This window comes from Etheostoma spectabile, chromosome 4, assembly GCF_008692095.1.
Source record: "Etheostoma spectabile isolate EspeVRDwgs_2016 chromosome 4, UIUC_Espe_1.0, whole genome shotgun sequence".
Taxonomy (NCBI): domain Eukaryota; kingdom Metazoa; phylum Chordata; class Actinopteri; order Perciformes; family Percidae; genus Etheostoma; species Etheostoma spectabile.
In genome coordinates, this window is record NC_045736.1 from 23245743 (window position 1) to 23268959 (window position 23217).

The 23217-nt window shown below is 41.2% G+C and overlaps 1 protein-coding gene and 1 long non-coding RNA gene across 2 annotated transcripts in view; both read left to right on the plus strand.

Moving 5' to 3' along the window:
• plxna1b (plexin A1b) overlaps positions 1-23217 on the plus strand; it is a 203582-nt gene that overhangs the window by 134054 nt on the left and 46311 nt on the right. The window contains 2 exon segments of the mRNA XM_032513838.1: positions 2632-2832; positions 18907-19003. Coding sequence (XP_032369729.1) covers positions 2632-2832; positions 18907-19003 — 298 coding nt within the window.
• Positions 3988-15725, plus strand: LOC116688065 (uncharacterized). Its single transcript, XR_004331692.1, has 3 exons — positions 3988-3998; positions 6328-6334; positions 15600-15725. It is a non-coding gene; the product is annotated as an uncharacterized LOC116688065 (long non-coding RNA).

The following is a 23217-nucleotide window of genomic DNA, read 5'->3' on the forward strand; positions in this document are numbered from 1 at the left end:
GACTTCAAAGTCTTTGATGTATTTCCCAGAAAACCTGTTTTCTGTTTTCCCATTATGGTAACGTATAGAGTAACTTATAACTACACATTGCACATTAAGACTACTGTATTTAACCCATTTATTTACTGATATAGTCATTGAGATGACAATTCAGGGGGCTAAATGAAGGAAAGGGATGCTATATGGAGAAAATGACAATCAGGACAGCTGAGCTGACACAAAGTCAATAGGCGGATGAATAAAACATTGGTTGGCTGCAGCTTGCGCTAGAGGCTATGCTAACTTCTGACACACTGGCGTCAACAAGTTAGATTTAGCAGCAGGATGTTCAAAACCTTTTTTTCCACTCTCGTAGCACCTTTTGACGAAGCAAGCCCACAGCTTTTGACATGAGTATCATTTTTACTGAGGCAGGACTTCAAAAGCCACAAGTGCAAATCAATCTCTGCTTTTTTGTCGTTCTCTCTCTCCATCGCTGGCCCTCTCCATCAAGCGTAGTCTGAGGCTCCAGGCTGTTAATTAAGTAGGATGTTGTCGAGAGCTGGGGTACGTGGTTTTGACTGTAGGATGGATGGATGGATGGAGGGGATGGATAAAGAGAAGAAAAGGTGCAGATTGATCCAGGCATTCCTCTTAAATGTCTTTTCTTTTCGTTTGATCCTTTCTTTCTTGAGTCTTTCCATTTCTTTTTACTCACGTCAACAGCAGACTTCTCCGTTTCAGTTTGCTATGTTCCCAATTTAACTTGCATCATCTGCTTTTTCCTCCACTTTTCCTTCTCTTTCTCTCCAATTCTTTTCAGTTCTCTCTCTCTCTCTCTCTCCACTCCCTTCACTTCCTCCCTCTTTCTCCAACCATCTTTCAATTCCCCCTCCTTCTTTCCCTCATTCTCTCCCTCTTACTCCCTTGATTATTTCCTACCTCACTTCTTCCTTCTGAGCCTTCCATTTATTCTCCCCTTCCCCTATCCACATTCCTCATAGTTGATTATACACCAGGTCTTCTGTAGCCCGCTTCTTCCTCCTATAGTATTCCCTTCTCTCATTATGTGTTGTGCATGTGTTTGTGTGTGATCAGACACACAAGGCCAGGGCTAAGCAGCCTAATGAACAAACTCCGGCATTGTGTTCAGGCCCCGGGGACGCGCAGCAGCTTCTAATGTACAACAGCTCAGAGGAAAGGAGGGAAAAGAAAAATTCACTGACAGGGAGCCAGCTATCTGCTTAAAGGAACAGCTACAACATGTAGAGGCTGCACAGTGATTTTTTTTTTTTTTCCCTATCCTAAGCTTTTCTGACTTGCCATGTTGTCCTGTCCTGCAACACTGTCAATTTTATGCTCTTCTACGCTCTTGTTGCATGGATTTAGTTACAGACGTATTTTGGTCTGGAGGTTTTAAAGAGGCATTTGTTTAAACTCAGCTGCAAAATGTATTTGGGTTTCTTAAGGTGAATGATTGATCAGAATCAAGTCCACAGTTTGAGAGACCTTTTTCCTTACATAAAATAGCATTGTCTGCCTGCCACATGTTTCTTACTATATGAGTCACTTAACAGGTTGTAGGTTGTACATATGTGATTTGTCAGCAGTGATTTGGTTTGTTATTTTTTTGTGTCAAACTGTACAGGGTGGGTTAGTTCCACCCAAGCTTTAACTATACTGTGTGTGTGTGTGTGTGTGTGTGTGTGTGTGTGTGTGCGTGCATGTGTGTGTGTGTGGGTGTGTTTAGCTATATATATATGTATAAGATCTGTCAACCAACCACTGGCTCTTTTTCTTTCTCGCCGTCTTTCTCTTTCTCAGTGTTGACGAGATCTGCATTGCTGCCACATCATGGCATGAGCGCTGTAATGACTCAGTTTCTTCCAGCACAAGCACACATGCATATCTAGGAACATTACATACTGAGTGGACTGTCCTGTCTTATTCTGTTGAAGTGAACATGTCCAGACGCACATTAATGCAATTGTTCATTAAGAAACGTATTGGTCCATGTGCATCTATGCAGGGACACAAAACACACACCACACACACACACACACACAACACACACCCCCTTTCCCATTGGTGGTGTACTCCAGTGGCATGATCTAGTGGATGGGCGGCTTCTAGATGATCTAAACAAGACTCTTGTCAGCTCTGGCCAATATCAGTGACCAATGTACACACACACAAACAGTCCATGAGCTCATTACTCAATTCCAAACATGGTCATAATACACTGGAGCCTATCTACATGCCATAAAAATGCAGCACTGTTGTGATGTGAATAGTTTTTATTGGGTAGATAATCTTTTGTGAACTTTGTATGAAAAGCTCTCTAGCTTCTGTTGTCCTGTAGCATTTAAATCTGGTGCAAAGCCAGTGGGAGTGTTGCACAAGCCTGTATCACATCTTAACAGTGCATCACAGCACATCTCTTGGGCTGAGTGTGTTGTGGCAAATCTGCCGTGAAGTCAAATATGTAACCCACCGCTTGCTCGCTTTTATTTCATCACCCCTTGTCTTATCTTATTGTGCCTTGTTTGCTTGCTCTTCTGACTGTTTTGAACAACCTCACTCTCTTTCTTCCATAACTGTCTCCTTTGGGGGGGAAAAAAAACTAAAAGTATCTTTTTTTTGTCTTTGCAGGACTGCCCTCAGATCCTTCCCTCAACCCAGATCTACATCCCTGTTGGGGTGACCAAGCCAATCACCTTAGCTGCCAAGAACCTGCCCCAGCCCCAATCAGGACAAAGGAACTATGAATGCGTCTTCCACATCCAGGGGGAGACCACTAGTGTACCCGCCCTGCGCTTCAACAGCACCTCAATCCAGTGCCAGAAAACAGCGGTGAGTAAGAATGGATAAAAGATAGAACAATTGGGTAATCTGGTTGTACGAGTGGATGCCATTAAAGCTCTGTCAGTGGTGGAGAACACATGTGTTGGTGGTTTGTTGTAGTGTCATTGTAGGAATAAGAAAAAGAAACCAGCACGGATCGTGTCGTTGACAGAGATTATTTGGTTGCTGTTTAGTTGCTGTTTTAGGTATCAAAAGGATTCAGGTTGAAAGATGCCGAAAGTTGGGTATAGGCCTGCACGATTCGGGGAAAAATACAAATCATGATTTTTTTGCCAAGAATTGATATCACGATTCTCTACCACGATTTTTTTGACCATGACAAAACAAGACAAATCTGCAGTACCAAACCAAGGTTATTATAGTTTTGCATTTTTCATTAGTTTTTATTTCTATTTTGTTTTGACTTTTTTGTTTTCAAATTCCGTTTAGTTTTAATTAGTTTTTAAAGCGGGTTTTCTAGTTTAGTTTTTTTTTTTTTTTAATTCTTAATTTTAGTTTAGGTTTTTATTAGTTTAGTCTTTTTTTTAATATGGGTTACTTGTCAGGGGATTCGAAAAGGTCAGAAAAAGTTATCATCAGTAAACATCATACAATTTTAGAAATATGTATTCACAATATATTCAACAATAACACCAGTACATACATTGTACATATGATGATGAGCACAGATGTAAACAGTCTACACAAGACATGTTTGACGTGTTCCAGGAAAAAAACCTAAATAGCCAACAGACTAAAGAAGACAGACATCAACAGGTGTTTTGAGCTTTGGTTCGAGTAAAGTGAACTTTTTGAAGTCAATCGACTCACACTGTATTACATCCCAGTATTAATCCACGTATTAACCCATGTTCCCTCTCGCTTTTGTTCCTGCGTATTTACTAACCAACTATCGGGTTGCCGGTGAAAGCACGCCTGTAGTGTTCTCTGTTCTGCTGTTGTCTCAATCGTGCTGCTGTCCCTACACATTCCATACATCCATGACCGTAACGTTATGAGGGTTAGCTTCAGTTTCAGGGAAAGGGGGCTTGGCGTTCTCCTTAACCTTGTTAAGGTAAGCTAGGTTAGCCTTTTTTGTGTTTGTTTCTCAAATGTTGGCTACTTTTTTACATGGTATGTCGTAAGTTCTGGGTTCCTAGTCGGAAACTATACATGTCGACGGGAAATGTCTTGGTCTGAAAGACATGTTATTTGCTCTGTGAAAGACATTGACAAAGACGAAAACTAAGGATATTTACTCGATAATTTTAACCAAACATAGATTTTTTTGGCACCTATAGGACATTGCGCATCACCACAAGCCTGTAAACATAGAGGCCTCAATGAAGAGAAGGGAGAGCATTGCAGTGCTTGGGAGCTCTTTAAAACCTATTTTAAACAGTCTGTTTAAAAGTCACAGAAAAAAAGTAGCGTTTGTGAAGTATTTGGCTCGTAAAATTAAATGAGAACCAAATTCATTTAAATCAAAATCATTTAAAAATGAAATCATGGACAGGGTGAATTGAGATTGTGATTTTATAACAATTAATGGTGCAGGCCTAGTTGGGTAAGAAGAAAATGATATGTGACAGTTTGTCTCACACACTCACAAAATAAAGCAGATGATAAAGCATAGTTGTAAATAAGTCCAAAACTCCTACTGTGTAGACTAGATTGCAAGTGATATTTTGGATTTTGTATCGACTAAAAGCATAGTCATTTAGTACCATTACTCTTCAGTAATCAATGCAACTAGGTTACTAAATCATGGTCCCTGTAAGGACATTGACTCAGCCAGGGTTTAAATAATGGCCTCATACAACTAATGACCACTTTGGACACTAACATGCTCTTTGTCCTGATAGATCACCATGCGCCACTTGGACACTCGATTGGACCCAATCTAGATAAATCATCCAGCGCTGATCTTCCCACATTAAACTGATGGTTGGCAAATAGATATTGACATCAGAGTTCACATTGACATTATTTGAGTTGATGCACACTCATGGTAAGCCTTCATTGGATAGGTAATTTTCCTAGGTGGCCTATGTACTGGTTGAAATTATGACACATCATCATGGTTCATGCGATACATAATATATAGTGTGAGCGGTGCAGCCGTCAGCCATCACAGTTTAGTTCTGTGCTTCTATGATTTTTAATGTAATTGTGGCTTTAGCTGGTAGGGATGAGTGGTGCATGCCAGAATAAAGTGTCCTCATGGATGTTTTTTGCAGAAGTTTTCTAATAAGGATTTGTGTGTCTGTATAGATGATTTACAGGTAGGCAGAAGAGTCTGTGGATGTGGGTATATGCCTGTACTGTGTGTGTGTGTGTGTGTGTGTGTGTGTGTGCGTGTGCGTATGTGTGTGTGTACGTGAGCGTGTGTACGTGTGCGTGTGTTTGTTTGTGAGACTTCAACTAGCGTGACAGATAAGAGGTAGCCAGCGATGTGCTTCACTGAGGCTGAAAATGTGAAGAGGAAGTCTGTCTCTGAACCTAGTTGGGAGCGGATTGATCATGTTTACATCTCGACTCTATACCTCTTTCTCTCCCTTCCTCTCTCTGCCTGTAGAGCTCATCTCTCTCTCTGCCTCTCCCTCTGTCATACTTTCTTCTTTCTGCTATTCCCTACTTTTTTCACTGCATCTCTCTTGTCTCTCATACACTCATGTTTGCCGCTTGCCTGTCCCTGTCTATTTCTACCTACACATATAAAGCAATGCAACAAAGCTGACATGAGATTTGAGTTGCTGATACTAATTTTGTTTTAGATGAGAATGTTGCAACTGTCACCACAACATGTCGCACATGGACAAAAATCTTTGACAGATTCAAATAAAGTAGAAACATCTAGAAGTCATTATGTCTGGCTAATGAGCTGTAGCACCTTAAAGAACTTTACCCCCTCTCTTTATGCCACACCTTGCCTACACAGTCATATAAAAATTAGCAGACACACGTATCTCTGTTTAGCTGTCAAGCTTGCTGTGTAGCCACTGTGACAGCTAACACAACATTTGATTCTCTCTGTATCGACTGCCAGTCTTTGGGTGCTGGCACACGCTAGCAAGTTGTTTGTGAAGGCAGGGCTAATTAGCTAGCAATAGGGTTGTCTCTCCACAGAGATGTCACTTTATTGACTGTTCATTGTAGCTGCAAGGCCAGTGCTAATCAGCTGCATAGCCCAGCCCCAGACAAAAGCTGAACTTCTCCATTTGATGTCCACAAAGCAGACATGCTAGCAGCAGTTAGCCTTGGGCTGTCAGTGCTTAGCCCTTGTTAGCAATTAGCTGTGCCATCTTGACTTGTATCGAGTCTACATGAGGTCGTAGTTAGATTCAGTGGATTACAAAGGTGCCAGATGCATGAACTTGCCATTAAGGCATAACTCATCTAGGCCTGAGCTTATGAGTGTAATTATGAGTCATGAATTATTAGAATGAGTCTTATTATAGCTCTGGAGCAGTATTTCAAAAGAATGAGGGGCTTAAATATTAGTTTATTCGTTTATAGACCTTTATCTGTACTTTTCATATGCACCCCCTTTAATGCTTGTTCCTACTTTGACAGTGTTCAGCACCAACTCTATGAATCATGTATGGCTCTGCAGTAGAAATAGACTTCATCTGTTATGCTGCGTACACACTGCTGCTTTGGTTTATGGCTACAAGGATGGGAGTTAATCAGTGTCTGTGCGTGTGTGCACTTGTGTATCCTTCAATACGCCTCTGGCTATGGATCCCGGGATAGTTGTGTATGTGTGTGTTTAGCTGTGCAGTTTCATTATACCACTGCAAGAAGACTGTTGGGGGGGTTTGCTAATCAATGGGATAAACACAGGGGTGCTAATCCACAGTTTAGCCTTGTGTTTGAGATACACAGAAGTGGTTAACTGACATACTCACTTGTGGGAAAGATGAGGACAAGGGCAGAGACAATAAAGCTGTGGCGAGAATTACTATGACGTAATAACGGAAGGGAGTGGGAAAAAGAGGTGGAGAAGACAGAGGAAAGGATCAGTGCAGAGGACAGAGGAAAGAAGGATGGGAAAAAATGTCAAGAAGAGATGTAATACTAGTTTGTGCAAATGGCAAAAAAAATTGGAAATGAGAACAGGCAAGAAAGACTAGGAAAATTGTAGCGTAGCACACAATTCCAGGTGAGATGAATGGAGAAAAGTGATATTAAAGAGAACAGAGGGTGGGGGGAGAGATGAGAGGGTGTGAGGGAGAAAATCAGCTCAAAAGTCTCCCCTGAGGTAAAAAGTCATTCTCCGATCTTTCATACAATATATCACATTATCCAAAAGAAGAAAAACATTCACAGGATATTTACGATATCCACCATCAGATCATGTTTAAACTTGAGTTTCCCATACTTTATTCTTTTTACAGTGGCTGTAATAACTCAATACTCTTATATGGTATCTCCTAACAGGAGGCTGTCAATAATTTACTGTATACGTGACACATATGATATACGATAGTGTAACATCAGCTCTATACTAACCTTGTTTGGTATTGACTATCCATATCTGCTTATGTGGAAAAAATATTGACGCTATGGTATTTCTGGATAAGGTTACTGAACATACCAACTGATCCCAAAAGGGAAATAACAAGCATATCACAAGACATGAGAAAGAATGCCGTATCGGAGAAAGGTTGGCTTTAGCAAGCAGAGACAGGAAACAAGTAGGCCACACGATATCCAAGGTATTGAGACTGCATACGAGTTTTAGGTAAGGATTTTAAATTAGCTTAAAGCTCTACATTTTTGCTGTGTTGAACTTTTATATTTTACAAAATATCGTTCTTCCCACACTTTCCCTTTCTCACTTTCCCTTACTCACTTAGCCAAACATAATTCAGCATGTTTGGAACCTGTGAAAGTTGATGAAATAGCAGATTGTCCAAGGTCCTATAGCAAGTAAATATGATAAAAAATGCTGATCATTTCGTAAAACTGAGTCCTCTCCATATTTCTTATTGCCAAACAAGCCCACATTACCAGTGACACATACGGAGCCATCCCCCAGGCCTTATGGTAGCAATTAACTCTGGTCAACAGCAACCAAAACAACATGCTCGTGTCTACATTGGTTTCTTTTGGTTTTCTGACCCGGCCCAGGTAGCTTCCTGGTTTGTGTAGGCCAATCACAGGCTGAGGTGAATGTGCAAAGGCCAGTAAGATGCTGAGCTGTGGACTGGGTAGCTGCGCTTAGAGCGCCAGAGGGTGCATGGAAGTGAATAAACACATATACACACAATGCTTTTACATACAAATGACCACACTCTGAGGTCAGTGAGGCTGCTGGGCATCATTTGGAGTCTGAGGTTGAAACAAGAGAGTTGAACTGTTGACTTTGACTTTGCCTCTTTCTGTTCCTTTATCTCCCCCTGTTCCTAACTGTTTGTCCATTTGTACTTTAGTGTTACAATTTCTCTCTCTCTCTCTCTCTCTCTCTCTCTCTCTCTCTTTCTGTCTGTCTTTCTTTCTTTCCCTCTCCCTCTTTAGCCCTCTTTCTTGTTTTTCCCTGTAGGGCAGGACCGTGAGGACAGATAATATCAGCTCGGGCCTTACACCATTACCTTCCGTCTGATAAACCACTCGGCCGCTCCATCACCCTCTTTCTCTCACTCCTTCACCAGTGGAAAAAAAAAAGCAGACACAGGGGCAAAAGAAGAAAATGTAGTTTGGAATAGGGTGTGTGTCTGTGTGTTATTCTTCTGTGTGCCGAGAGAGCAGCTGTTTGTTAAAGGAGAAATGGGAAGTATCAGGGGTCCTGATGGCATCCAATTAAGGCAGATAAAATGATGATGAATTGCAGTCGGGCAGCAGACACGGATGCTCCTGTGAGTGTGAGCCCATGCACATCCACACTCATACACGCACAGGAAGACAGCAGAAGGGAAAAACAGCCAAACAGATTTGGAGAAGGAAAAGAGAGGGCAGCAGGCTGAGGAGGGAAAGTAAAAGAAAGGCAAGTTTGGATGCAGAGAGATTCTGAGAAAGAGAGGGAGCAACAAGAGAGACAGATGAGGTGGTGGAGGGAAAGAAGAAGAGTACAAAGAGACCATACAGAGGGAGAGTTTGGAGGAGAGGGAGGACAAATAAGCTGCTCCCTTTCCGATGGGAAATGAGAGAAGGATGGCGGACAAGAAAGATGGATAGATAGATAGATAGATGAATGGTTTAATAGACGGACCAAATAGAGGTCCAGAGAAGATGCCTAACATGTCTGCAGGGAGAGTGGTTACCACAAACCACACTGGTCTAATAGTGTCACACAACCTTTTGTGGTGCGTGCGTGCGTGCGTGCGGCACAGCGCTGATAGAAACTTTAGAAACTGACTTTCTGAAGACTGTCTGAAATTCATGGGATTTGTAAAAAGATTTAACTGGCTGTAAAAACTAAAAATTGTTAATTATATTAAAAGAAAACCCAGTCATTTTGAATAAATACGCATACATTCACACATACACAGTCCTAAAGGTGACAGAGACAGGGCTAATGAAGGCCTGGTCGCTGGTCGGTGGAGGGTAGGCGCAGCGGAGCATGGTACAGCCTGGTCTTGCATGGCCTGGCACAGCCTAATGAGATATAAACACTAGACCTGCCACCGCAGTCAGCCACAGTACACACTGACACTGTTTTAATTGGCTTGCGGACTGTGTGTGTGTGTGTGTGTGTGGTGTGTGTGTGTGTGTGTGTGTGTGTGTGTGTGTGTGTGTGTGTGTGTGTGTGCGCAGGTGGATTGGAATTTATTTTGGAGAGTTGCAGATTGAAGACCATTCATTGTTCCATTACTTTGTTCCCAAGTCATGTGATATCTTAGACAGAAGTGATCCCATTTTGATTTTGGGGCACTACCTTGCATTTGTTTGTATCATGGAGAATTTAATGAGGTGTCACGTGCATACTCACACAAATATACACATTTACTCTTTAACAGTCTGTTCCAATTTACACTGACTGCTTTCCGATCCATTCCTATGAAGCAGCTGGAAGTGAGGGAAGGAAGAGAGAGAAGGTGCTTCTCTGCACTCTGCCCTCAGTTTCCACTAATGCATTTCTTCATTCTCCAACATGCCCGCTCCCTATTTCCAAGTCATCTACCTGTCTCCATCTCTACCTCCTCCTCCTCTTCTTCAAGCCACCTCCTTTTTCTTTATCTCTGTCCCCTCATTGGCTCACTGCCTCTCCTCCCCTGACAGGTGAAGAGCACAGCTCCCGCTCCTCTGTCTCGGATTAATAAGAATTAATTGCTGCTCAGCTATCAACATATGGCAGCATCCTCCACCTCACTTTCGTCATCTATTTCTCATTTCTGTCTCTCTCCTTGTATCTCTGCAATCTGTAACCTTTACTCTAATAAATCCCCCCCTCTCTTATAGCAGTGCTCCATCCTTCAATGCCTTCTGTTCTGTGTGATGATTGATGGGCAAGCAAAGCAGCACAAGTGATTGTTATAGCAAGAGAGTATCATGCTATCAGCCTGATGAGAAGAGAGGAGCGGAGATGATGGTCAAACCCTAGTGGAGACCCTGCCTCCATTAAAGTATCAGAGATTACAATAAAAGTGCAAGGAGTTAGTGTGAATAGTGCATTTGGCTGGAATCCCTTTTATTAATGACATGAACGTGACAGGAACTCTGTGATATTAATTAAGGAGTGTATCTAATAAAAGAGATGGGTAGATCTTCCTGAAAATCTTCTGGCACACAAGACATGATTTGTCACACCTTTCAGTAGTATCAGAATCTCTTTGTTTGTAATGATAAGTATAAATTGATCAATTAGAAACAATAGATAGCCGTTATTGCTAGCTAGGACAGGTACATTGATACTCCACACCAATTGACCCCAGTGTAAATTGTTCTGTCTCATCCTAGTTTGTAGCTCAATCATACCTCTTTTACACCAAGGGCTTAAGCCGCCTTGACCGATTCGGCTTCGCGACCCATGTTGAGAGGTAGGTCAAACGTAGGTCGATTTCAGTGTTAAAGGCAAACAGCCATGGGCGCTAACAACAGGGGCGGGACAAACTGTCATTGGTTGACAAACCAACAACATAAACTTTGTCTCACCGTGCTTTGGAATGTAAGGACTGAAAATAAAATTCCATTTCTCTAATTCAAAGCACTGCCCCCCCCCCCCCCTCTCTCCTCTCTCTCTCTCTCTCTCTCTCTCTCTCTCTCTCTCTCTCTCCCCCTCTCCCTCTCTCTCCCTCTCTCCCAGAGAGAGACACATGTCTGCAGCTGGATACTTTCTACTTTCTTGCAGTGAGTGAAATGCAGAGCAGGAGAATTAAACTACTGTCTCCACAAAATCATCTGTTGAGTGTTCAAAGGTTATTATGGGCTTTAGAATGTAATTGCTGTGAAACAATAATAAAATAAGCTTTATCTCTCTGTTCCACACATTCTCTCTCTCTCTCTCTCTCTCTCTCTCTCTCTCTCTCTCTCTCTCTCTCTCTCTCTCGCTCTCTCTCTCTCTCTCTTGCTCTATCTCTCAAATGCCCGAGCTTGCAGCTCAACATCTCGGCAGCCTGCAATACATGAGGAAGTACAAAACACTAGTTCTGGTAGTGTGCAGCTGGACTGGAGTATGTGACGTTAGTTGTTCTTTAATATGACAGTACCCCCCCCCCCCCCCCCCCCCCCCCCACATTTCCAGCACGTAAAGTGTTTTGTATGCATCGCTCCCGTATCAGAATTGTCATGACCAGGGATCAACCCGTGTTGACTGGCTTGGTTTGAATTGACAACAAAAAAATAACCACAGGTCAAATAACCCAGGTCCAACCCAGGTCATTGATGTGAATGAGGAGTCTGTGACAATCCTTTAATTTCTCCTCTTGTTTGCCTGTGTGTTGCATGGTCTGGTACTGCAGTAATGTGTTGGAGTGAATATATGTATAGTAGGTGTTGGCGCAAAAAAAAGAGTTGTGTGACAGAGCAGTGGACTAGAGATGCTAGAGAATAATGGCCAACGGAAGGATGGGCTGAGAAGGGTGAGGATATTGAAAACATGGACGTTTCTGCAAACGACCAGAAATCAGGCTTTTGTCTGGGGAGAAGTCTAGTAAGCTTACACTAGCTTAATGAGTAGGCTGGAAAATAAGAAACACTGGCTATGGCAGCATTATTTTTCCCTCAAGCCAGCATTTTTCCCCTCTCTCTTTTTCTTTCTATCATTGAAGAAATTATGTGTGTGTGTGTGTGTGTGTGTGTGTGTGTGGTGTGTGTGTGTGTCCAAGAGATAAGCTGGGTAACTGGGTCCGGCCATATCCTCAAATCCTGTTAGCATTAGCGATTAGCACTGGCTAACAGGCCCTTATTATGAGCCGGGCTGATTCCATGCCGCCTGACCTCACACATACAGTACATACACACATACACACACGCTAAGCTATAGGAAGGATTACTACTTGATCCTTGATTAGGAGGCCATATCTGCCTCGAAGTTTTGTGTGTGTATTTGTGTGCATCTAAAAGAGCACTGTTGCTGTGGACCGGCAAAACACATTTCACATTCTGTCTGTGTCTTTTACTTTGCTTTGGCACTGTCCTGACTTCTGTTAAAACGGCGTCATAAAACTATTTTAAATCTTGAATAATCTAGATTGATAGATGTGTTCTGTAAGGTCAGATTTGTTTTTAAACCAACATTGTCACCTTAAGAAAGCTAGGGTTGGAAGAAAGAAGAAGAGAGTAACTTGTTCTGTCCCAGGTATGGGTTTGCCCTGGGCTAGTTTGGTATTTTATAACCTTTTAGCTTGTACACACATTTAAAATGATTAATTATCATGCTGTAACCTAATCTGGATGCCAGCCGAATTTCGACCCGCCCACAACATTTGAGGTCAGGAAGTTCAGTCTGGACTTTATCCCTTGTGGAGTAACAATGCTTGAACCAGAGCTGTTCAGACCAATCTAATTGGCAGGGCTTTATACGACGATGGACAGATAATCAATCGTAACGTAATCGACCACGTCACCAAAGAGCGCTAGGTTGAATTCCTTTACAACAGTGGTTCTTAACCTTGTTGGAGGTACTGACCCCCACCAGTTTCATATGCGCGTTCACCGTACCCTTCTGATGGTGGCCAAGCGGGGCGTGTCATCACGAATCATATGAGTCGGGTGTGTGTCTTGACCTCCGCCGAACCCCTGAGACTGACTCACCGAACCCCTGGGGTTCGATCGAACCCAGGTTAAGAACCACTGCTTTACAACAAAGACAGCTCCCGCTGGAACGATGTGAAAATTCCGCCATCGCGTCTGTTATAGAAGATATTGACAGCGCATCCATTTTAAAAGAGGAACAGAGAACCGCGATCAAGACATTTGTTGATTGTAAAGATGGTTTTGCCATCCTTCCCACGGGATTCAGCAAAAGTTCAACTTACATACTCACATACTCCGGTATGTTTGGTTGAAACACCCCCCATAATCGCCACCCAATGGAGCAGTATGAGACTCATATATTCTGACTAGAATCATAGTATAATGACCTCAGGCTAGCTGTGGCCCTCACAGAAGGTACTTGTTGTTACTTCATACCTGCCCTCCTTCACCCCTCGTTCTCCATCCATCTATCCTCTACTCCCCTCTTTCTGTTTTCACTGAGAGAAATCCAGTTGGGTTGCATCTGCAGTTTTCCGTTGAGAGAATATTGTGGGGCCAACGTCTCTCTTACTTTTCTGCCTTTATTCTTTCCATTATTATGTCACACTTTTTGTGATTTACTTGGTCTCCATATTTCTATATCACTCTTTCTTCTGGATCCATCTAGCTATCTATCTATCACTCTTTTCTCGGAAGTGTCAATTCTGTATTTTACTTATTAACACTCTTGTCATCTGTGTCTTCTCTCGGTTTCTTCTGTATTTTGTAATTGTCTGTGTATTGTCTGTTCATGTTAGCATAAAAAACTAAATAAATGAATAAGAATGCTTATCATGAACAAACCCTTTTTGTCTTTCCACTCACCTTCAGTCTGATTTTGGGCCTTCTATGTCTCCTCGGGTTAAAGGTTGTACACAAAAGGAGTGTTAACATCATTCTATACCATTTCAAATATTGGGATTAAATTACTAAATATAGAACATAGTGATTTTTGTGGATCTATTTAAAGATTTCTCTCCTCTTCACACATGCAAATCATGCCCATGTGAGAGTAACCTGCTTAATGTTTTCATTTCATATTGGAATCTGCTGTGCTGTGAATAAACCATGCACCGAGCTGCATGTGTGTATTCCCTGAGCTGTGCATTGTGTCACATGGCGGTTCAGTATGAAAGTTTAATAAGCCTTTGGTGCAATGAGAGGAGATGAGTTTGGAACATAACCTAACCTTTCCTATTCCTCCCCCACCCTCTACTGCCCATTAAACACACATACATGCACATACACACGTCTCCCTAACTAAATATTCATGTTGTTGTTGAGAAAGGGTAAATAATCAAGCAGATCCCTGTCCATGTCCTCCTGAACATACATCCTCAAAGGGGAGGATAACACAGACACATACCTGTAACATGGCTCTTTTTTTTCTTCTTTTTTTTAAAGGATAGAGGGCAGGCAGTGTTGTTATAGCTGTCAGCACCTCCACACCTCCAGTGTGCGTGGTGCAGTGTTTCAGAGAGAGGACTTATCAGTGTGTAAAGCAGGGGTTAAGAGGTCCACACACATCTATCATCTATTTCTCTATCAGCGGGGTTGGCCCGTCTCATGTGATCCAGAGGGGATCAGGCCATGCTCCAATTGGCCGGTCATCAGAGAAGCGGGGATGGATGTGGAAGGAAGCTTGACTCCATGTCCTTTACTGTCGCTTGTCTTCCCGAGGGGATATAACAGGGCAACAAGAAAAGACTTAGTTTACAACACTGAAATAGAGAAATGCATATAATATTACCACATATTTGGCAGTGAATTGCGTGAAAAAAATTGTCCTTAAGCTCCTGCTTGAGTTTGAGACAGGATGATTAAAGAATTATGGGTTGTGGTAAACCCACCAGCACGTTCAATACTGGACATATTCATTAACTGCCTGTCTTTTGACCAAATATCCATACATGCCCAAATAATATTTCAGTGTCTTGTCCTGTGAGTTGCCACCAAGCTCTGGTTTTGGCTTGTGTGGTGTCCTGTCCTAGGAGAGGCTGTGCAACATTTAATATGAGCTGGAATAGTAGTGATTAGTAATTTTGTCATTCTGGCCAACCAAAACAATTGGTAACCATTTTCTCTTAACGAGCAATCACTTAATTCAATGTCTATAAAAAATATTGCCTAATGGAGCTTTATTGCTGCTGCTGCTGTTTTGGGTTTGACCACTTTGTGTTTTAAGCAGCCTTGTATAAAGTATTTGAAAGCAATACTTGAGTAAAAGTACTTGTATCTTCCCAGAAAATAGCTTTGGTAGAAGTTAGTCACTTTTTTAAATATTATTTGAGTAAAAGTCTTAAAGTATCTAATAATTACTGCACTTAAGTATCAAAAGTAAATTTGTGATATTAAATCTACTAAGTATTAAATGTACTAAAATATTAGAATCATGCTTCGTCCTGTTCTTTTTTAGTTTTGGCCTATGGTTTTTATTTATTTCCTTCATTTGGCAACAAACAGGAATAACTTCACCACCTGGAATGGAGCGTGCATTAACTTGCAGTCTAGTGATGATTCGTCAAACTTGCATTTTTCCCAGTTTAACAAATTTCTTCTTATTTAATTTTTAAGTAACGAGTAACTAAGATGCTTAGGGGAAATGTAGTGGAGTAAAAGTAAAAGTTTCCGGAAATATGAATAACGAAGTAAAGTACATATATGTGACAATTCTACTTAGGTACAGTAACATAAAAGTATTTGTACTTCGTTACATTACAACACTGGTTTTGAGCCACTATGCTGTTTCTGTGTGAATGTGTGAAGCATTTATGTTGTCTAGTGTTCATATGTTCTAATGGCAAAGAGAATAATTGCAAAATATTGAAACACCTTCAGCGGCTTGAACAATTGCTAAAAATGATCCTGCCCTTAGCTTGATACCGCCCATAGCTTTTTCTTTTTATCTTCTCCTTGCTGCTTTTGTTTTACTCTTTCCACATGTTCTCACTGCAGTGTCCAGTGCATGCCATTCTCTTTTCTCTCATTGTCTTGCGTGCATATACACACTCAAACACAGTCATATGTTCTCTCCATCTCTACCCGGTGAGGAAGTGCTCTTGTTCCCAGGCAGACTGGGTGGTCTCCTGGGGGAGAGGGGAGGAGGGAGGGAAAGATTGAAGAAGTTTATATGCTTGGACTTATGCGGAGACAAATCATAGCTGTCCTCTCAAATGTGTGTTGTTGTGTGAGTGTCTTATCTTCCTGTGCTTTCATGTGTTTTTATTTATCATTTTTTATTTCCTGTATAGACTAAGCGATCCGTCTTTGATGCATTCGCTGGCATCCGTCTCTTGGAAACTGTCCCGTGTGCAGAATGTATATTTATAGTACAGTGTGCACATGTGTTTCTCTGGACATGTTTGGTATATGCGATAAAGGAATCTGCTCCATATTTCCTTGTTTGACTGTGGGCGTTCCGGGGGATGGAGGCAGGGGAGAGAAAGTCCGACTGAGATTGATGGGGGAGGAGGTTTGTAAAGAGGTAAAGGGAAGGAATAATGAGGAAGAGGGAGAGAGAGAAAACGGAGGGGGTGGAAAGGAGGATTGCGAGAGAGTGTGAGGCAGAAGAATGTGTGAAAAGACCAAGGCAGACATGTCACGGAACAAATTGAAAATGCCAATTTCACTTTAGCCCCCACCAGCTCAGGCGCTTATAGGCCCGCCCCAGCCTCTTATTCCATGTGTAAATGAATGGTGTCCACAGAATAACACACAATCACCTCTCTCTATCCATCTTGCCCTCCCTTTTTCTCCTTCACCCTTGTTGCTGAATCATCCTCTCTCAACCTCTCCCTACCCACTTCTTTCATTTGTCTTTTCACCATCTTTTTATTGTTTTGCTCTCTGCACTCCACTTGTCCCAGCTCATTCCACCTCTGTCTCTTTGACCCAACTGCCATTCCAAATGTTGTCCAGTCTTCTAACCATCACTTGTTGCTTTGCCCGCCTTTTATTTCTGCACTTTTCTGTACTTGTTGTTTTTCAGATTGGTTTTGCTACACTCAACATTACTTTTCCCTACATGACTCCACCACAGTAGCTTTAGCAACCATGGCATGTTGTTTGTCCTAAGATATCATGTCCACTGGCATTTAAGGAGAAGATACATCTCTCTTACAAAATACTCATGATGATTTAGAGCTGCAACTAACGATCCATTTGACTTTGAGTATTTTTTCAATTAATCGTAAAAACAAATTGTGATGATTCATGTTTTGTCTGACCAAAACTCCAAAGGTATTTTAGTTTAATAATTTACTTCATATATCAAAGAGAAGTAGCCAATTCTCCCATGTGAGAAGATAAAAATAAGATACAGTAACTACATATAATTTTTTTAGCTCTATGAAGATCTAATTATAGTGCAGTGGTGCTGTATACCTTGCTGTCTCACTCTGTCCCTCTTTCTTTCTGTAAAAGTTTTTTTGTAGGGTGCTCTGAAGGCCAGCTCCCAGGTGGAGCTACTCTGGGGTAAAAGTTTCCTCTTCAATTGTTCATGGCTACTAAATAAATTAGAGCACCAAAATGTGCCTGAAAACATTTTTAAAGAGAAATACCCTTAAAATAAACTCCAAGAGCAAAGGAGTAGTTCATCTGAGATATATAAAGACATCTTCCTTCATTTGGATATCAGCATCTCTGCCTTCAGGGACTGCTGAATGTAAACCATCCAATCGCAAAATGTGAAGAATGAATTAATCAGCCATTCACACATTGTGACATTGCTGTGTCCTCTCATTTTCTTATCTTCTCTACGCACATTTCTTGGTCCTTTCCTCCCTCAAATACATTCTAGTTCACTATTGTAGAAGATGTCAAGATAAATCTCACAGAATCACATTGGAGTGGGTGATATCACATAGTGGCAAAGTTGTAGTTAGATTCAATCTGTGAGGGCCCCATAGCCTCAGGCTTGGGGCTTTCACATGGGATTTTATCACCACTTCACTTGAAGAGAATAGTCCTGCTATCTCTTAGCCCAAGGCTATCGAAGATACTGACCATTCCAGTGGTAGTGAGAGGGACTGGGTACCCTTTGACTGGCAGAGGCATTAGGTTAACATGGCTCACGTCTTACCAGCTCACACTCTCTTGCTATCTAGCATCTGTTTTATGTTGTATCAATGAACTAATGAATGGAGTAGTTAATAATGCAACATGTGTCTCTGTTACCCGAGGGGGGGTTCCTTGATGAATGAGTATTTTTAGGTGATTGTGTGTTTATGTCATTTTTTGTACGCTTTGAGTAGGTGGTAGGGGATTGGCGGGGGCGGTGTTACTTCTAAAGCTGCATTTAATTTGATAACAGTCATTGATAATGTATTTGTTCAGAGGTTAAGAGAGCTCTCTCTCTCTCTGTTACTCCTTCAGTTAACACACCGCCATCACATCGCTGCTTTTGAAGCTTGTTGTGCCATTTAAAGCGATTCCATAAAACTGATAATGCAGACGAGTCAATTACATTTAAACTCCTATTAGTTCAGGATGCGAAAATGAAATTAGATGAGAATATTATTGTTGGAGATATATTAGGCTTTTCATTCATCACTGGAATGGAATGAGTCATACAGTGATGGGGATTCCAATCTCTTAATCAACTCTGTACTCTGCCAGGCAGTGGCGGATGTGCTGCGTGTTAAAATCACAATATAGCCTGTCTCTCATCATTCATTTTTATGGCCCTTCAACTGTGTGAGCACCGCGGGGTATGACATTACTACCAGCCACTAGCTGAACTGAGCTTGCTTTCGTTATTGGCAGATTTTTTTCTCTTTTACTAATTTAAAATGTTGTCAAAAGACAGAAAATGTCTTACAATGATGTTATTGGTATAAGAAATTTGTTGATTTAGCAACATATGACTACGAATGCTAATCTGGATGTTGTTGTTTTGTTTTTCAGTATACCTACGACGGCAATGATATCAGTGACCTGCCAGTGGATTTGTCTGTAGTTTGGAACGGAAACTTTGTCATCGATAACCCCTACAACATCAAAGGTGAGTTAATGTGGTGTCGTACATTATTGGCTCAAGGAGGTATTAATCTGCATGAGCAAATTATAGTACTATACAAAAGACTGGGGTGTAGAGAGTGCCATCCAGTATAAATGTATTCTTATCTCTCGTAATGTGTCCTAACCTTTATCATATCACCTTTAACAACAGACATTGCAGTAGACCAAAAATCCCATGTCCAAAGCTGTGGTGATTTGTCAGTTCTGTCAGTTTTTTTAATCTTCAGCTGAGGCGGGTCATAGCGGATAAAGAAAGAAGAAGAAAATAAAAGACATAGACCCTGAAACCTGCTGGAACTTACTGTATGTATACAGTAATGACTCTCTAAAAAAAACAGTTATAACAGCCTAGTAAATCATTTATCTTCCCTCGGCCGGCCCACCATTTGCAGTTATTATTCTTGGTCTGTAAAGGGCTCAAACACTGTTATTGTGTGTGTTGTTATTGTGTCTGTCTGTCTGTGCGTGCAAGGCTTTGATTTTACCTCACAAGACTCTTGTCATTGCTAATAGGTCTCAAATAAGTAGTTGTAGCAGGACACAGTAGTGAAGTGAGGAGTCAAATGACTGATGAACCAGTGTTAAAGTTATCAATTTAGAGACACACATTCTCTCTGCAATGGAGGATTACATTTTAATCTGTTGAAAAAAGTTGGGGATTTACAATTTTTTCATTATGCAAAGTGATTGGACCAAAATGCATGCAGTGTTAAGATAGGAAAACCAGAGAAGGAAAACCTTTTTAGCACATTTAAAAAATCAGATTTTACACTGACAGTAAAAAAAAAAACTAGGCAAGATTCATCCATAACAATGTTGGTTCAGAAAGCAGCTCAAGGTTACTTTCCCACATTTAAACATTGATTAATAATTGATTTTTCTGTCAATGAAAATCACTAAGTTTTATTGTTATAGATATATTTCAACTATTTGTTGGGCCAGTAGTAGTGTAATACAGTAAGCTTATAATTCAGTCCTTATTTTGCTTGCATGGCTCATGGATGAATACACACAGATGATGCCAAAGGCCTTAGTTAGGTATAAAATGTGCAAAAAAACTGTCAACTGATAAAGCTTATTCACTGCAAGTCATTTTTCAGCTTCACAATGCATATTCTAAAAAAAGATTATTGTAAAAAAAGAAATCTTCAACCTATACCCACTTTTAAACCGTATAATAAAGTGTGCACACTAATGTATAATCACGCTTCACCTTCCAAACAAAGGACCATGAGTCTAATGATTAAATGCATACACATTCTCAATGCACCACTGTGGGAGAAGACAATGAGATAATGTCTGTTGGATATAATTACTAGTCGGACAGTCTTTCTATCGCTGTCTCCATAATTATTGTGGCCTGTACAGCACAGCAGGGGTCTGTAACATTACTCTCATGCTGTGAGGCAAAGTAACATCATCTGCAGCTACCACTGTGTTCGATATGGCCTGTTGATGACATGCACAAGGAGTGGTGTGCAACAGAGGGAGCTGCATTGTCTAGTCTTTGATGGTTAAAGACGCAGTAAGGAGCGGGGATTTATTTGTAGTATTTCAGATTAGAAGATTTTTCTTAAGTCTGTGATCCCCGCCATTTTGTCAGTATTGTAAGGTAACACCACAGAGTCACTTTGTTCCATTTATTGATGTAGTCTAAATATACCAAGCAAGCTGTTGAAGTCTCAAATTTCACATATACAGTGGGGCTCGAAAGTTTGGTCACCCCAGGTAAAAATTTGTATTATTGGGCATAAAGAAGCCAAGAAAAGATTGAAAAATCTCCAAAAAGCATCAAATGACAGATTAGACATGCTTATAATATGTCACAAAAAGTTAGATTTTATTTCCATCATTTACACTTTCAAAATAACAGAAAACAATAAAATGGCGTCTGCAAAAGTTTGGGCACCCTGCAGAGTTTATAGCATGCACCGCCCCCTTTGGAAAGCTGAGACCTGACAGTGTCATGGATTGTTCTCAATCATTGTCTGGAAAAACCAGGTGATGTCAATCTTAGGTAAATGCCCCGACTCATCTGACCTTGCCCCAACAATCAGCATCAAGGGTTCTTCTAAGCAGTTGTCTAGAAAACTGAAACTGAAAATAGTTGACACTCACAAAGCAGGAGAAGGCTATTAGAAGATAGCAAAGCGTTTTCAGATGCCAATATCCTCTGTCCGGAATGTAATTAAGAAATGGCAGTCATCAGGAACAGTGGAAGTTAAAGCAAGATCTGGAAGACCAAGAAAAATATCAGACAGAACAGCTCACAGGATTGTGAGAAAAGCAAGTCAAAAGCCACGTTTGACTGCACAATTCATCCAGAAAGACCTGGCAGACACTGGAGTTGTGCTACACCATTCCACTATAAAGAGATACTTGTACAGATATGGTCTTCATGGAAGAGTCATCAGAAGAAAACCTCTTCTACGTCCTTACCACAAAAAATCAGCATTTGAAGTTTGCAAATAAACATACAGACAAGCCTTATGCATTGTGGAAACACTTTCTGTGGACCGATTAAGTAAAAATATAACTTTTTGGCCGGAATGAGCAAAGGTATGTTTGGAGAAGAAAGGGCACAGAATTTAATGGAAAGAACCTCTGTCCAACTGTTAAGCATGGGGGTGGATCAATCATGCTTTGGGGTTGTAAACTGAAGGTTTTGCCATGGCCTTCACAATCTCCTGACCTCAACATAATTGAAAATCTATGGATAGACCTTAAAAGAGCAGTGCGTGACAGACAGCCCAGAAATCTCAAAGAACTGGAAGTCAAATGGGCGAAGATACCTCAAACAAGAATTGAAAAAATCTTGGCTGGCTACAAGAAGCGTTTACAAGCTGTGATACTTGTCAAGGGGGCAGTACAAGGTATTAACTCTGCAGGGTGCCCAGACTTTTGCAGACGCCATTTTTTTGTTTTCTGTTATTTTGAAAGCGTAAATGATGGAAATAAAATTTTAACTTTTTGTGACATATTATACGAATGTCTGATCTGTCATTTGATGCATTTTGGAGATTTTTCCATCTTTTCTTTGCTTCTTTATGCACATTAATACAAATGTTTACCTGGGGTACCCAAACTTCAAGCCCCACTGTATCTCAGGCTGCTGGCTCTGACTGATACCAGAAGTACTGTATGTGTATGAACATGGGGACCCCACTGTAATCCACAATAATGGGGTGTTATTCATATCACATATTCATAAAGGCAACATAGAATGATTTGACAATGGTTCTTCCAGAGACAAAGTGTTGCTAAATAGCATCTGTTAGATGCAGCAGTATTGACAGTGCATCACATCAGCGGCTTGCTCTGTAATATTAACAGAAAATAGAATATGATTTGAGAGCTTGTAAAAAAGTTAGTCACTTTTCTAGTATAACCACAACTCAGTGATTAGGGTTACAACCGCTCTTATCTGTTGTTGCAATGTGCTCACTCGCATCACAGAGCGACAAGGCTGCGCCCTTGACTTTTGCAACTCTTCTTGCAATACATTTGGTGCAAAACTAATTTGTAGCTACCTGTGGACTTAGTCTGTGGAGCTCTGAGCCAACAAGACGGCGGAAGACAGCAGGGTTTCTGTCGCCAGATGAGGGACAACTCTGTCCGGCTTATTTATGTAGCATGAAAGCTAGCGTTGGCTAACTAGCTGCCCGCCCGCTTCTAAATAGTGTAAATACCTTTTAATTATTTCAACATTTTTAACAAACTGAAACACTGGTGGTAAGCTCCAGGTCCTGCAGCCGCGGACGGACCGCCATCAGTGGGGCTTGGCCAGTGTGAACATTGCTATAAAGCTCTACTGCCGACCTCGACCTGATCTGATTGGAGCTCCAGCGGGACACGGAGAGCTCCAGACCTGGTAGCAAAGGCACAACCCCCCTGGAGCCCACCGCCAGTGTTGGTGGAATAGCAAGCTAGCATTAGCTAAATGTTGCGTTTACTAGTAAATTGGTAAACCTTGTGACCGACGTATGACCAACTGCTATCTGTATCTATTAACACAGCTGTATATTGTTAAGCATGAGAGACAAACTGTATTTGTACCAGTGTTTCCGCTGCTAACTCTCTGCTATCGCGGCCGCCACAGCAAAAAACACAGAAGTTAATTAATGCAACTAACTATACTACTAAACTATATACTAATATACTAAACTACATCTATCTATATATCTATCTATATATCTA